This window comes from Hemicordylus capensis, chromosome 1 (genome assembly GCF_027244095.1).
Source record: "Hemicordylus capensis ecotype Gifberg chromosome 1, rHemCap1.1.pri, whole genome shotgun sequence".
In the NCBI taxonomy this organism is placed as follows: Eukaryota; Metazoa; Chordata; class Lepidosauria; order Squamata; family Cordylidae; genus Hemicordylus; species Hemicordylus capensis.
In genome coordinates, this window is record NC_069657.1 from 72,840,030 (window position 1) to 72,856,171 (window position 16,142).

Below are 16,142 nucleotides of genomic sequence, written 5' to 3' on the forward strand. Positions count from 1 at the left end.
AAACAGCCAGTGGACAAATCCTGTGCTGGGGCATAGGGACAGTTGTTTTCCCCAAGCTAACTAGGAGAGCCACCACTCTGAAGGTGCCTTCTTGTCCAGTTAGGAAGACTAACAAATTTTACTTTTTGCTCAAGTCCCTTAATTGCATCTATTTTTATCCTACCCTTCCTCCAAGATGCATGCACTTGGTTCCCACATTATGTAGTCATCCACACAATCAAAAACTGTGTTCTACCAGGTTTGGGAGCTTGCTTCCACGCAACCAAAAACTGGAAGCCACACAGCTCCAAAACCCAGGTAGTACAGAGTGTTTAATTGTGTGGATGACTTCAATGTTTTCTTCTGAGCAAACATTGCCCTTTTAGCTTCTGTTCTGACTGTTTGGCAGGGTTGTTGAGGCGCTCTACATAAGCTGAAAAGCCCCCTTTTACAAGGTTAGTTATTAAATCAAATCAAAAGCACTTTAAAACTTAACCCTAGAATCTTTTTATAGGTTCCCTAGAAGCAAACAGGCCGTGGGGATGCGAAGGGTAAACGCTTCCACCAGACTCGCTCTTGGCTTCCGAGCTCGTGCTTGCCCGCTGCCAACGGCGGGCAAGAGAGAAGCTCGTATTCGCCAGCATTTTGACAGCGTGCAAAAGGCTCGCCGTGACCCAGCCCATGCTGGGGTAACTTCCAGGGCACGCACTGGAGGGCGGAGCATGAACCGCATTACAGATGCAAACTCGGCCCGTGTACGGTCGTAGCCATCGATGCCGCCTCTTCTGCTGCTTGCTGTTTGATGGCAGAAGCCGGCGCCGGCGCGGGGGGGAAAGGGAAGTCGTTGCAGGCAATGAGACGGTGCCTCGCAGATTTCCCGGCCGAGGCAAGGGGTGAGCGTGCGTGGTGGCGACGACAAGGAACACCCTAACCTTTGCCCTCTTCGGGGGCGGGCTTTGCTCTCAGTCATGCAAGAAGGGAGAGTTACGCTCAAGCGGGTTTGGGCTCACTTTAGTCCCCCTTTCACACCTTTATTGGCGCCGCGGAAATGTTGCTTCGCTGCCAATATTCCCTCCTCTTCGGAAGCGCCCCGGACGCGCGCAGGCTAATGAGTAGTCTCAGTGTGGGCCTTTCCAGCCCAATCAGGTTTATTTATGAACACGAAACGTGGATTTATTTCTCACAGGTTATCGCAACTTCATATATATTCAATTTCCTCTCAAAGTACAATGTTCTGGGCCCTGGAAAATGCGGCGCTTATTTATTGCTGCAGTTATGGTATTACGAGGAGTATGGATGCTGCATGAAGAGCAGCCTTATCGGGACGGAGCATGTTTGGGAGATGGTTTTTGATGGGAGCGGGGCTGTAGCTATAATTGAGCCAGATGGGTTCAGAAGAACTCGGGGTCCCCAGCTCCATTCCTCCCTGTTTTTTTCATTCTCTTTCTTCCTCCGAGGGACCACCGGGGAAAGGGCAGGGCGAACATAGCCCCCTCGCCCCTACCAACGCCTCTGGATGGGAGGCATTGCACAGTCACCCTATGGTGGGCAAACCTCACAGAAATGATTCTGTGTACCTATCGTTTTTTCTTAATTAAACCATGCATGCATGCATGCATACATACATACATAGTGGTGAGTTGCAAGTCTTCGCTTCCTGCTGAATGCAGCATCTAGATGTGTACAGTACATTTGTCACGCATTGCGGTGTGCATACAGTTTTCCTGCATGGAAGTGCAGACTATGTTGTGTGAAGCAAATGTGCAGTTAAGAGGCTGAGCACCTCCCAAGGATTTCCATGTGTCTGCCCTGTGAATGTCTGCACAAGATTTTAAATTGCATCCTAGATGCCAGCCAGATTCATAAATGTGCATATTGTGTATAGTGTTGATTTTGTTTGATAAATGGAAACTAAACTGATTTGTGTATATACAGATACCTCAACAAATATTTCCTGACCAGATGCTACTAGATAGTTTGAGAAATGAAACTTGTCAGAAAAGGCCTGTAGTTTTCCCTGACTTAAGGTGAGCTACAGGTAATAGCAAACCTTATGTTGGTGACAGATTAGCTTTATATTGCAATATGACAGACCATTAACTGCAGATCTGTTTACAGTAAAGGTGTTTCTCAGCACTGGCAAGTCATCTTCAGAGAAGCTTCCTCTGGGAGAAAATCACATGTTCAATGAACATATGTAGAGGGAAATAGGGTTGCAGCAGCTCTTTCTGTCTCCAAACTTAATGGGTTCAGATGAATGTGGGTATCAGTGTTCCCTCTAAGGCATGTGTGTATGCACGCGCTCACACGTTTTTTGATGTCTGCTCAGTTAGTTTTAGATCCTGCACAGATTGAATTGGGAATGCCCCATTCTGAATGCATGTGTGCAAACACTGCCTTGATACTGCCGCTCAGAACAAAACTCATTCCACACACAGATGAAAAAAATTAAAGAGAACATTGGTGGGCATAGAGCTTTACACATATATCTATATGCACGATTCCTGCATTTTGCAGAGTCAACTTATTTCCACACCAGTGTCAGGAGTGATATTACTGGGGGCCTGGATATTCTCCATTCTAAGCACCAGAAGGATATGGTCCATTATGGATGTGGTGGAGGCAAGTAAGCATGTGTGGAGGCCCTTTCCAGAGGTCTGGGCATAATCATCGTGCTCTTGCTCTCTTGCTGAGAATGCAGGGAGGCCCAGTGCTTACAAGAAGCTCACAGTTTCCCCAGTAACTGCCTGAACCTAATCTTTAGGAAGACTTTCAGAGATACAGAATTAGAGCTGTAGCAAAGAATTCTGTTTGGCTGCTTGCTTAACCCTTGAACTGATTACCAGACTATTCACAGAAGTGCTTTTTCTTGTGCCTGAACAGAGTTGTGTTTGACTGAGTCTGTGCCATATCTCAATAATCTTCCATCTCCCCTGGCATTCTGTCGAGACTGGATATGCCCAAACAAACCATGCATAATTCGAAATGCCTTCAACCATTGGCCAGCATTGACGAAGTGGACATTGACTTACTTGAGGTAACGATCTGTTTGGAAATCATAGCAGAACTAGTTTTGTTTATAAAGTTCAGAGGATGTTGAAGTTTCTTAACATGTACAAGGGAGTTCTTAGCAAATGAAAGTCCTCTGTGAAGCCACCTGCAACTCTGAATATTTAGTCTAAATTGCTGAGGCTGTAAGCCCTAAATTAAACCTGGGCTGGGAAAATATTTGTGATTCTTAAGTACCATCATCAAGTGTTTGAGTGCCAGGATGGCCAAGCAATTCTTCCTGCGCTTAGGACTCTGTTGTGATTTAATTTTACTTTTTGTCTCAGATGTCTGTTTCTCGCACAACTGTTTACCTCGACTGTATTTTGTTGCAGGGAAATAGTGAACTCCAAGGTGGTGAGTGTGGCAGTAACTCCAAATGGTTATGCTGATGCTGTTTATCAAGGCTGTTTTGTCATGCCAGAGGAACGACGTATGCCTTTCAGTTCTTTCTTGGACATTGTGGAGAAAAAAGTAACTTCTCCAGGGGTGTTCTACGTGCAGAAACAGTGTTCAAACCTGACTGAGGAATTTCCTGAACTTGTGGGTGATGTGGAACCTGAAATTCCTTGGATGAGCGAGGCACTTGGTAAATAGAAAAATACTTATTTGAGCTGGCAGGGAATTTGTGGCATGCCACCTGCTCCCTTGCAGCACATGACTCAATAAATACTGCTCATATGTTCTTTGGCCAGGGTCAGCTGGTCTGTCTGCACCCATCCAGAGTTGTACTCAACCATCTCTTAATGTTCTCCCCCAATGTACTCAACCATCTCTTAACACCTCCACTGTTGGGACAGACCCAGCAACCTCAGTCTGCCCGCGTGGAGTTTATGGGATGGTGAAGGGGCACTAGTTGGGGGGGGCAACGTGGGCATTATTTGTCCTCATAATACATAGTTTTAGCAAGCCTTCTAGTTTGTCAGTCTATGCTAGGGCACCCCCTCCCATGTAGGTTTGCCCATGTAAGGGTGATGATTTAGAGTACTGATATACAGCTCTTCATTTAAAAAATAAATAAATCTCAAAGTGGTTTAGAGAACCAAAAGGTTCCCTGTCTCAGAGGAGCTCACAATCTAAAAAGAAACACAAGGGAGACACTAGCAACAGCCACTGGAAGGGATTCTGGTCTGGGCTAAATAATAACAGTTGCTCTCCCCCAACTAAATATAAGAGAGAGATACTACTTTCAAAGGTGACTCTTGCACAGTTAGTGGGGGACAAATGACAATCCAACACAGGATGTAGGTACAAACATCTCAACATCATCAGCTGATGTTCTGTTGATGAAACTAAAAAGTGTATTTTAGTTGAGGATTGTTCTATTTTAGATGACTCAGGGGAAAAAAAACTAAATGTATGTTCTAAACTAAATATAATTCTTTAAGGCAATCAGCCAGAGATTGTCGGTTCAAATCCCCGCTGGTGTTTCCCAGACTGTGGGAAATGCCTATATCGGGCAGCAGCGATATAGGAAGATGCTGAAAGGCATCATCTCATATTGCGTGAGAAATGGCAATGGTAAAACCCTCCTGTATTCTACCAAAGAAAACCACAGGGCTCTGTGGTCACCAGGAGTCTACATGGTCTACTTGACGGCACACTTTACCTTTATAAGGATGTACTTCAACCTTTACTTCAGTTAATAAATTAAACAATCTCTTCATGAAGGGAAAGCTGAAACAAAAACTGAATGAATATGATTTTATGAAACCTCACTGCTTTCGTTATCAGTGCAAACCCATTCATTACTATGTACATAAGCAATTAGTAGCAGGGGTGTAACAAGGTTAGAGTTGACCCTGGGACAAAAGTCAAGATGGACTGCTGCTCCCCCTCACCTTCTTCTTTGGAGAAGTGGGAGAGGGAGAGCAAAGCGCAAGCTACTGCTCAGCTGATGGGCTACCACTTCCTCAGGGTCCCAGGGACATCCCCCCCCCCGCCAACCGTTCTATTATAGGTACGTACGCCAGGAGTCGACACCAACTCGACGGCACAACCAACCAACCAACCAAATTAGTAGCCAATACATCCATATTAAAGCATGGAGAGGGAGAAATGTTTTTGACTTGGTTGCTTCAGCATAAGACAAATTCTCTTAATGTATTACTGGTTTCCATTTATACAGGAAAGAAGCCCGATGCTGTGAACTTCTGGCTGGGAGAATCTGCTGCGATAACATCTTGTATGTACCATGTGATAAATGTATTCTCTGCTACAATTGACTTTAAAGGCAAGGATAGGCAAGAATGTCCCTTTAGGGGGGAAATCACACTTTGGTTTGGAGAAATTACCTGTAATTTACTTTGCTGTACTTAAGAAATGTCTTCTCAGCACCTAGTAATCTGCACTGAAATTGTGCCACCTCCAGGGCAAATTTAGTCTGGAGTCTAGGGCTTTTTTCCAGTCAATTATCTATTATGTTGTATATTGCATGTTTGATCCCCAAATAGAACATTATACCTTTACCTTATCCATCAGTATGATGTATTCATCATACTGGAAACATTCCAAATGCCTAAAAGTTTGGTGCTTGATGCCTCTGGGGGTGGGGGGTGGGAATCCAACCCAGTACATGACTAGTATAGCACTTTTTTTAAAAAAACCCCATGTGGGTTCTTACAGATTTTCTGCTGTAAGAACTTTTCTCTAAGCCTAGAATTAGAAGTGTTTTTCTACCTCTGTTTATTATGGAAGCTATCTTTCCTCTTAATCCTGCCTTCCTTTTCTCAATCTTTCTCCCCCTCTCCTCACAATCATAGTACATAAAGACCATTATGAAAACTTGTACTGTGTGATTTCTGGAGAGAAGCATTTTTTGCTGCATCCACCAAGTGACCGCCCCTTCATCCCATATGGTATGTGCACTGGGAGGAACAAGATGGTGGCATGAGATGCATAGTACTGGGTTCCAGTGGCTAATAAAAAGTAGAAAAATTACCACGTCCATGTAACATGCACAGAGACTGTATTTACTCCTTTATGGAGTAAAACAGGAGTGCCATACCAGCAGGTGAGGTTTATGACATGCATGGACAAGGCAGGAGGGTTTGTGAATTTCATTATGGCACTGGATGCTCACCTGTTTTTCCTTTAACTGTACTGTTATCTGCTCCTCAGCTCAGTAAATGAGTTGTAAAAACCACACTGAGACACAGGAGGTTGCATTTGCACTATAGTGACATGATCTTATCCTTCGGATTTAGTGTCATAAAGGCCATTTAACCAAGATTTTTAATAATAAATCAGGAATCAGGATGGCCGACCTGAGTCTCTCTCGCTATTGTTGGACTACAACTCCCAATAAATTGGAGCCAAGGATGATGAGAGTTGTAGTCCAGCAGCTGGAGAGCCTCAGACTGACCATCCTTGCAATAGATGCTCATATATGGAGCCACTTCTAGTCCATTATGCTGGCTAAAATCAATTCCACTATTTTTGTTTCACTCCCTTTAATTCTACTCCCTTTTCCCTCTTTCCCCCACATCTTTGGGCATTCTCATGCTTCACATTCCAGAGCTGTACCCACCAGCAACCTACCACATATCAGAAGATGGGTCATTTGAGGTTGTGGATGAAAAAGCTGCAGAAAAGGTATTCATAGGACTTGTGTTGTGTGGTCTGTGGGGATAACTGCTGATGGGAAATCTCAGAAAAGAGTGTCATGGCTTGTATTGTTTGAAATACGAGTAGGTAAAAATAAACATTGAGGTGTGATTTCAGAATTGATTTACATGTGCGTAGAATATCTAAAGTGCAATATCCAGTGCTAACGTGTATTGACACTTGTGTCCATTTGGTTTAGTAATCATAACTCACCACAAAAAGACAGGTGAAGCTGTCTTTTCAGTGACTTCTTATCAGAAATGTGGTAGTGTTGATGCATTTTGAATGTGCATGACAGGGCCAGAATTTATTTCCACACTTGTAAAGAAAATGATGGTTTAAGCATGTGTAACACACATATGTACTATACATATGCACACATATGTACTACACATATGTGTAGTACACATATGTGTAGCACACAGGAGAGCCAGTGTGGTGTAGTGGTTAGAGTGCTGGACTAGGACCGGGGAGACCTGAGCTCAAATCCCCATTCAGCCATGAAACTAGCTGGGTGACTCTGGGCCAGTCACTTCTCTCTCAGCCTAACCTACTTCACAGGCTCATTGTGAAAGAGAAACTCAAGTATGTAGTATACCGCTCTGGGCTCCTTGGAGGAAGAGCGGGATATAAATGTAAAATAATAATAATTATTATTATTATTATCATTATTATATACCCCCAGGGAGGCACTACCTTGGCGTGGTTGTGGGGCTTGTGTGCTCTGAGGAAGGTGAGAGCTATGCCAAAGGTCCAGCCATGCTGGACAGGTCTCACCAGAGGGGCCAGACAAAGAGTGCCTCTCCCATCAACAATATGGTGAGACGTAACTTTAATAAATCTATACCGGATCAGTCATCGCCCGGGTCAACAAGGACCACGCCAGGTGCGGGAGTACCTGGACATCTGGTGGCAAGTGGGCAACAGGACTCAGGATCTTCAGTTGAGCAACCAGCGCTGAAGACAGCAAAGTTACTGGAATAAACGTCGCTTAACCAAAAAAAATATACGAAAAATGCCAACAAGGAAATAATGATCTGCTATTACAAGTCTAGTCCAACTAGAAGAGGTTATTTAAAAAGAATGTACCAAATTTGGAAAGAGAAGCATCCAGATACAGAAATAACAGAACAAAGGGTAGCAGACCAGAGAAGATACATAATAAGAAATAAAGTATTCACAGGAGTTGAGCTGGAAGAACTGCAAAGAGCAACACAGGCTCAAGATATGGAAAAAGAATTACAATCAATTGAAGAACTTGCTCAGGCGCAGGTGGAGGAGGTGTTGGAAATAGAGGATGCTACTGTTGCTGAACTGTTTCAAAATCAAAATCAGGCAACCTCCCCTTTGCCTTCACCTCAAAAACCCGAATGCCGTTTAACAGAAAAGCAACAAGAACTAAGCAAAAAATAACTGAGCATATGGGTTCGACTTCCAGCTCTAAAAACAGTTGCCAAAAAACAACTTGCTCAGGCATTAAAAGATGTCAATACTGCACTTGCAGAAATAACAACCAATAATTTGCAAGAAACAAACCAACTAATGTACAGTGCAGCAACAATAACAAAACAAGAGCTCGGATATAAGATCAGTGGACCTGTCAAAAAAGAAAGCAGTACATCACCTAAATGGAAGATTAGATTAGAAAATAAAATCTCCAGGCTTAGCTCAGATGCTAGTAAATTGAAAGATATGAAAGACAAGAAGCTGAAGAATGAAAACACCAAACAGTACCTGATCCAAAAATACCACCTAGATTCAAGGAAAATTAGAGAAGTCCTGGAAATAATAAAGCAGCAAATAACAGCAGTGTCAAAGAAGATTAGCAGATACGAAGCCAGAATTACACGACACAGGCAGAATCTCCAATTCCAGTCAAATCAGAGACGTTTCTACCAAATCATAGAAGGAGAAACTGCAAGAAACCTAGAAACACCAAATAAAGAAGAAACAGTGCAATTCTGGGGGAAATTATGGGACAATCCAATAGATTATAATAAAAAAGCAGGCTGGATGAAAGAGGTCAAAAAATGTAACCAACAAATGCAAGATCTAATAATAACACCAGAATTAATAAGTGAAAGAGCAAAGAAAATTAAAAATTGGACTGCTCCAGGTGACGATGAACTGCATGGCTTTTGGCTTAAACACCTAACAAGCCTTTATAAACAACTATCAAAACAGTTCAATCACATTATGAAAGGCGGTGATATTGAACAATAGCTAACAACTGGGAAAACTCATCTCATCATGAAAGACCCAGCAAAAGGTGCAGTTCCAAGTAATTATAGACCAATAACCTGCCTGCCAACCATGTTCAAATTATTAACTGGAATAATAGCAGATGAAGTGATGCAACACTTATTAACTAACAAACAGCTTCCAGTTGAACAGAAAGGAAATTGCCCGAACACCAGAGGCACAAAATACCAGCTGCTGATTGACAAAATGATTTTAGAAAATTGCAAGAGAAAAAAAACAAATCTAAGTGTTGCATGGATTGACTACAAGAAAGCCTTTGATTCATTGCCTCACACATGGATACTAAAATGTTTAGAAACAACTGGTGTCAGCAAAAACATTCAGATATTTATTTTAAAAAGCAATGAGCATGTGGAGTACACAGTTAACAATCAGTGGCGAGGCACTTGGACAGGTTAGCATTAGAAGAGGCATTTTCCAAGGGGACTCACTATCCCCTCTGTTGTTTGTAATCGCCATGACCCCACTTTCACAAATACTAAACAAAACAGGCCTCGGATACCAAACGTCTAAAACATCAAGTAAAATCAACCATCTGCTGTACATGGACAATCTGAAGTTGTATTGAAAGTCCCAGTCAGAAATGGAATCACTGCTAAACACTGTCCGTATATTCAGTAGCGATATAGCAATGGAGTTTGGACTAGACAAGTGTGCTGCATTAATAATGAACAGAGGAAAAATAAGAAAAACAGAAGGAATAGAACTGCCCAATGGAAGCAAGATCAAGAACCTGGAGGAGAAATAACATTACAAATACTTGGGCATTCACCAGGCTGATAACATTGCACACACTGAAGTTAAAAGAAAGAATGGAAGTGAATACATCAGGAGAGTTATAAAAATCCTCAAGTCCAAACTCAATGGCGGGAACACCATACAAGCCATAAACACCTGGGCTATACCTGTTATCAGATACACTGCAGGAATAATAGACTGGACCCAGGCAGAGCTAGAGACGCTAGATCGTAAGACCAGGAAAATCATGACCATCAATCATGCTCTGCACCCCCGCAGTGATGTCGATAGGCAATACCTCCCTCGCAGCTCAGGTGGAAGAGGAATGCTGCAAGTCCATCAAACAGTAGAGGAGGAGAAAAGAGGCCTTGAAGAATATATCAAGGACAGTGAAGAAGATGCACTTCAAATGGTCAATAATTCAAAACTATTCAACACCAATGAAAGAAAGCAGGCCTACAGGAAAGAACAAGTCAAGAACTGAGCAGAAAATGGAAAAATAAGCCCCTGCATGGTCAATATTTGCACAATATAAGTGGAAAATCAGACATCACCAAGACCTGGCAATGGCTTAAAGAAACAGAGGGTTTGATACTGGCTACACAAGAACAGGCACTAAGCACAGGCACTAAGAACAAATGCAATAAGAGCAAAAGTCGAAAAATCCACCACAAACAGCAAGTGCCGCCTTTGTAAAGAAGCAGATGAAACAGTGGACCACCTAATCAGCTGTTGTAAAAAGATCGCATAGACTGACTACAAACAAAGGCATGACAAGGTAGCAGGGATGATACAATGGAACATCTGCAAAAAATACAAGCTACCTGTAGCCAAACATTGGTGGGACCTTCAAATTGAAAAAGTTGTAGGAAATGAAGATGTAAAAATATTATGGGACTTCCGACTACAAACAGACAAACATCTGCCACACAATACACCAGATATAACTGTAGTCAAGAAGAAAGAAAAACAAGTTAAAATAATTGACATAGCAATACCAGGGGATAGCAGAATAGAAGAAAAAGAAATAGAAAAAATCACCAAATACAAAGATCTACAAATTGAAATTGAAAGGCTGTGGCAGAAAAAGACCAAATAATCCCAGTGGTAATTGGTGCCCTGGGTGCAGTTCCAAAAGACCTTGAAGAGCACCTCAACACCATAGGGTCCACAGAAATCACCATCAGCCAATTACAAAAAGCAGCTTTACTGGGAACAGCCTATGTTCTGCGGCGATATCTATGACAGCAACAACATTGACAATAAAATTCAGCCATCCCAGGTCCTTGGGAAGGACTCGATGTCTGGATAAAACAAACCAGTCAATAACACCTATCTGACTGTGTAAATAAATAATTATAATATAATATAATATGTGTAGCACACATGTATCCTTAGTTGTGATATGGGACCAGTTGTTTTGAGAGAATGCTTGTGTATTGAACACGTGCTTGCCCTGTCCTATAAAGGGTGTGTGTGTGGTGTCTTCCTTTTTATACCAAAAGGAGCAAGCAGGGCTATCCCTAATGGGTTGCAGGACTGGGGGCAAATCAGCATGTGCGGGGCCTCCTTAAAATTTCATATCATTACAGAATCATATTGATTGATGACATACAATGTAAATAGTGTGAATGAAATTTTTGGACACGTCCAACCAGCTTGGACATATAGTTCATTTCTAAATAAATAAAAATAAAAAGCACAGACCTTCTGGCTTGCAAATCAACTTGAGCATAGTGCATTTATTTATTTATTTATTATATTATTTTATTTTATTTTAATTTAATTTATTGAGTTCCAGATGTTTTCATAATTTTCTGCCATGAAACAAGCCAGTTATAGGAAATTTTGATGGGTTTTTTTAAATTAAAAAAAATTAAAAACCAACAATTTGTACAATCCACTTCAATTTAAATATACATATTCTTCCCACCCTGCCTTACATCTCTGCTCAATACCAAAGCCCTATGGCAAGCCAATCCCTAAATATTCAAGGGGGGGATAACCACAAAAAGGAAATTACATCATACCTCCGTTACTAAGCAGGCAAAGACTGGGCTGGGCAGAGGGTCTGCAGGGAGCTGTGGTGGGCAAGGGCGCTGGATACTCTGCCTGCCTGCCTACCTCCTCCCTCCCTTCCTTCCAGAGCTTCAGGCTTCAGCGAGGCCTCTCTGGAAGCCCTGCCCACCCGCCGAACAGCTGAGAGGCAGAAAGAAAAGGAGCTCTAGCAGCCTTCCTGGTAGCCTTTCAAGCCTGTGCTGCACATCTACACAAAAAATTGGCTCCAGCTGGGAAAGAGAAGTGACTGGGACTGGGGGAGAGGAGGAGGGCAGGCTGCACTGCAGTGTGCCCAGAGCAGGGCATGTCTCAGCGCGGGGCTCGGGGCAATCGCCCCAGTCGCCCTGCCTTAAAGATGGCCCTGGGAGCAAGTGGGGGAGGGGAATGAAACCTCCCCCTTCTCTTGCCTTATCCTGCTGTGCTCTGCTGCTTTTAAACAGTTCCCCCCCAGCCAGGGGCGTAGCAAGACCCCTGGGGGCCAAGGGACAGAATCTTCTTTGGGGGCTCTTTGCGCGTGCAAAACATACATGCCCCAGTACCCCAAGTCACACCCCCTGCCTCTGATATCAGACACAAGGGGCAGGGCAACCAATATCTCCCCGCCGCCGCTATTTCTGTTTACCGGTAAGTGGTGAGCTGAACAGCGGCAGACACTGTAGCTGGCCGCCCAGCCTCTCCGGCTGAATTGTGCACCTGTGCAGTTCAAATATGCAATGTCCATATCCAAACTGCGCAGGTGTGCAATTTGGCCGGAGAGGCTGGCCAGAGAGCTACAGCACCCACCACCACCACTCAGAGGCCCCCACCCCCCAGAGACCAACAAAAATCGCGGCAGCGGGGCAGGGTAGGAGTGGCCTGCTTGGAGGTGGCCTGCTGGGGGGCCCTTGGGGGTCCCCTGAGCCTCTGGGTCCACTGACATTTGTCCCTGTTTGTCCAGTGGACGCTATGCCCATGACCCCAGCCTGACTCCAGCTCAGGAATGAGCTGGACAGAGAGAAAACTGCTTAAAGCTGCCAACGCACTGCAGATGAGTGTGTGGTATGGATGGGGTTTCTCCTCTGCATGCTTTTTTTGATACAGAAAGTACACTTCCCATCTCTGCTTTATAGGCAAATCGGGGCAAGTACATATTTACCAAATATCTAGTTCTGGTACTGATTTTTTTTTTTTAATTTAGACAGCAGAAGGGGATGCTCTAAGGAGATGAAAAAGTGGGACGTGGACTTCCATGCTATTAGGAAGGAATCTATTGCCAGATTTTTTTTGTCAGCAGCAGAGGAAAACTTTGATCAATTTTGGGGAAAATTGTTAAAGCATATCTCTTATTAAAAGCCATGTTATTTCACACAGTCTGTCATCCTCACAGGTGCCCTGGATTCCATTGAATCCTTTAAATCCAGACCTGGAACGATACCCAGAATATGCCCTGGCAAAGCCTTTTAAGTGCACTGTGAAAGCTGGCGAGATGTTGTATCTTCCTTCTCTCTGGTTCCATCATGTTCAGCAGTCCCATGGTTGCATAGCAGGTGAGAAGAATAGTGTGTGTCAAAAATATCTTTAATTTGTCATGGTGCAGCAACTAGACTACTATCTCTTAGTTCATGGATAATATTTATCTATCAAGATGTCTTTGAGTCCCTCTCTCTCTCCAACTAGAATTCTTCCTCCACTTTCCAGCCAGAACTAACCATCTATACATATAGAGAAATGAAAAGCAGGACTGCTCTAAGGTAATGTTTTGCTCCAGGGCAGAAAATCCAAATTGTCCTCTCTCCCTTTTCTAATTAAGATGGTTTACAATCCACTAAAAAACTCTCATGTCCAAAATTAAGCAGGAGCTGCACAAAAGCATTCTCCTTTCAAATGGGTGGATGCAGAACTTCCCAGTGGATTCTACATGGTGGGCCAAATCTGTCTGTCTCCTACTTTACTGCCCTTAAAAATAACCCAAAACATTTTAAGCATGTTAATCCCATTTCCACATAAAATGTACAAAGATGATGTGCATCATCAGTTAAGCAGTGCTAATGCAGAGCTAAGCAGCATCGGCACCACCTTGTGGTATTTAGTTTAGAAGAGTAGCCATGTAATAGTCAAATTCATTAGTAGGACTATAAAGCGTTTGATTAATCACATGGTTTTTAATCTGTTAATGAATTCATTAAATAAACATACACACCACCAAAACCTTAATTGATACCTTTATTTAATATATTGACAGTATGAGATAGCATACACCTTCATAAACAAAAGCTACCACTCATTGTTGGCAAGATAAGCCATTTTTTCTTTCTTGTTCCATACTGTTCCATACTCCATTTTTTCTTTCTTGTTCCATACACAGGAGCCAAAATGTGCCAAAACTTAAAAATGTACCATTCAGTCTCAGCAACTCTGATTAAAATTGGCCTCATTAATGAGCTGAACTTCAGTTGATTAATCTACCAAGTAAATCTACTAAAAAAAATTTAGCTGTACGTATTTAGGAGTATTCATTTTCTCAACTCTTTGACAAGAAATTCTGATAAGAATGAACATGAACGGGATTTTTTAATTCATGTTTGTAGCATTTTAATTGCAAAACTATTTACAGTTTGTCTTGCATAATCCTGTTAGGTCAGGATTCATACGCTTGGTGAATTCTTTTGACATTTATTACCTGCCAGCAAAGGGAATCCCTGAGAGCCTGCCATAGAACCCATGGAACCCTGCACATTACAGAGGATTTGAGGGTACATTGCAGGTGCACACTTCGATTATGTGGAGCATCAGTGATGTTAGGCCCATTGTCCTGTGCTAATTGCCTGATTGTGGTCAATATTCCGCTGTCGCTTTTTATGGAAGGGGAGGCTCAGCAATGGCAGACAAGTTGTCTTTCAGAGAAGCTGGAAGGAACTCAAGGATTCTCAGGAACACAGTCTGAAACAACAGAACATATATCATTATTTCACTTTTATAGATGGTACTGTAATCTGCAGCTGGAATAACGGATTACCCTGTTCTAACTATTAACATAATGGCAGCATTTAAATGTAGGTCTACACCCAACATTTCCACCTTAAGTGGCACAGCAGGGAAATGCTTGACTAATAAGCAGAAGGTTGCCGGTTTGAATCCCCACTGGTACTATATCGGGCAGCAGCAATATAGGAAGATGCTGAAAGGCATCATCTCATACTACGCAGGAGGAGGCAATGGTAAGCCCCTCCTGTATTCTACCAAAGAAAACCATAGGGCTCTGCCAGGAGTTGAAATCGACTTGACGGCACACTTTACCTATGCCCAGCACTTTCCCAATGGATGCTTTAATCTTTTATTAGGACCAATTCATATATTATACTACGTAGAGATTTGAAAATGGAACTGTGTGAGTGCCATTCTACGTGGAAAGCTCTTCTGTGAAGTAATTTCCTGTAGAATTCAACAAACCAGTAGAACCTCTCTTTTTCATGGGGTTGCAATATCATGTTTAAATCAGCTGAACAACATAAAAATGTCATCTTGCACAGCTTTCCACAGGGAATAATGTCCATGCAAGTCTGTTCTGAAATAGCTATTGTTAGTGATTTGTTTATTTGATTTCTATACTGCCCTTCCAAAAATGGCTCAGGGCAGTTTACATTAAAACCAGTGTAACAAATCTGGCCCAGGTCTCTTGTCCTGTAAACACTGGAGCTAATGATATAAAAGATCATGCCCACTGGTCATACATTTTAGCTTTCTGAGCTGTCATTCATTTACAATGTTCAGTACTGAAAACAGAAAATGCTGCTGTGAAAATGCTGCTAAAAGTGAACTTTTTCAAAATTTATTTCTTTTCTCCACAGTGAATTATTGGTATGATATGGAATATGATCTGAAGTACTCCTACTATCAGTTGCTGGATTCCCTCACAAAAGCTATGACACTGAAGTAGCACAGTCTAAGGATCTACCCAGTTTGGCCAAACAATGTGGATCTGTGGTTGGAATATATGTGCTATTAATACAAACTGAATACAAATAACTTAATAATTCAAGTGAACCAAATGTAAATAAGTTCATAATGGTCTATTGGATAAAGACCAATATTTTGATTCCATGCACTTCCATATGACTTTTTTGGTGTCGATTTTCAATGGAAATCAGTGCTGTATATGGTTATTTACAGAGTTACGTTGGCTATAGCAAATTACTTTGTTTTATCACGCTGTCAGTTACCAAATTAGTCAGACTTTGAGATGGAAAACATTGCATTTATGGATGAAGTAGATTTTTAGATCCATTTTAGTCAGAACTTCAGAACAGAACTTGGGACTGACACTTTAGTTAGCCACATAGAAAAAGTGTGTGTGTGCACACGCACGAGAGGGAGAGAAACCTTGCTGCTGTGGCTGAACTTCTCTGTGGGTTTGATGTTATTGATCATCTTCTCTTTCTGGATAAGTTACAAGATCTAGTGGGACTGCAGGA

General features: G+C 42.4%; 1 protein-coding gene across 4 annotated transcripts; it reads left to right on the forward strand.

Annotated features, from left to right (window-relative positions):
• The first annotated feature begins 622 nt into the window (after nt 1-622).
• JMJD7 (jumonji domain containing 7) lies at nt 623-15,771 on the forward strand. Of its 4 annotated transcripts, XM_053283029.1 has the most exons (9): nt 623-865; nt 2,863-3,016; nt 3,363-3,616; nt 5,156-5,212; nt 5,790-5,885; nt 6,545-6,621; nt 13,058-13,217; nt 13,348-13,421; nt 15,519-15,771. In XM_053283029.1, exons 1-8 carry the CDS (start codon nt 718-720, stop codon nt 13,392-13,394), a joined length of 993 nt encoding a protein of 330 aa, XP_053139004.1. In that variant the 5' UTR covers nt 623-717; the 3' UTR covers nt 13,395-13,421; nt 15,519-15,771. The 4 variants fall into 4 exon arrangements, with proteins under 4 accessions (XP_053139004.1, XP_053139003.1, XP_053139005.1 ...); XM_053283028.1 differs by lacking the exon at nt 13,348-13,421 and having other exon boundaries at nt 629-865; XM_053283030.1 differs by lacking the exon at nt 13,348-13,421 and having other exon boundaries at nt 657-872.
• Nucleotides 15,772-16,142: the final 371 nt, after the last annotated feature.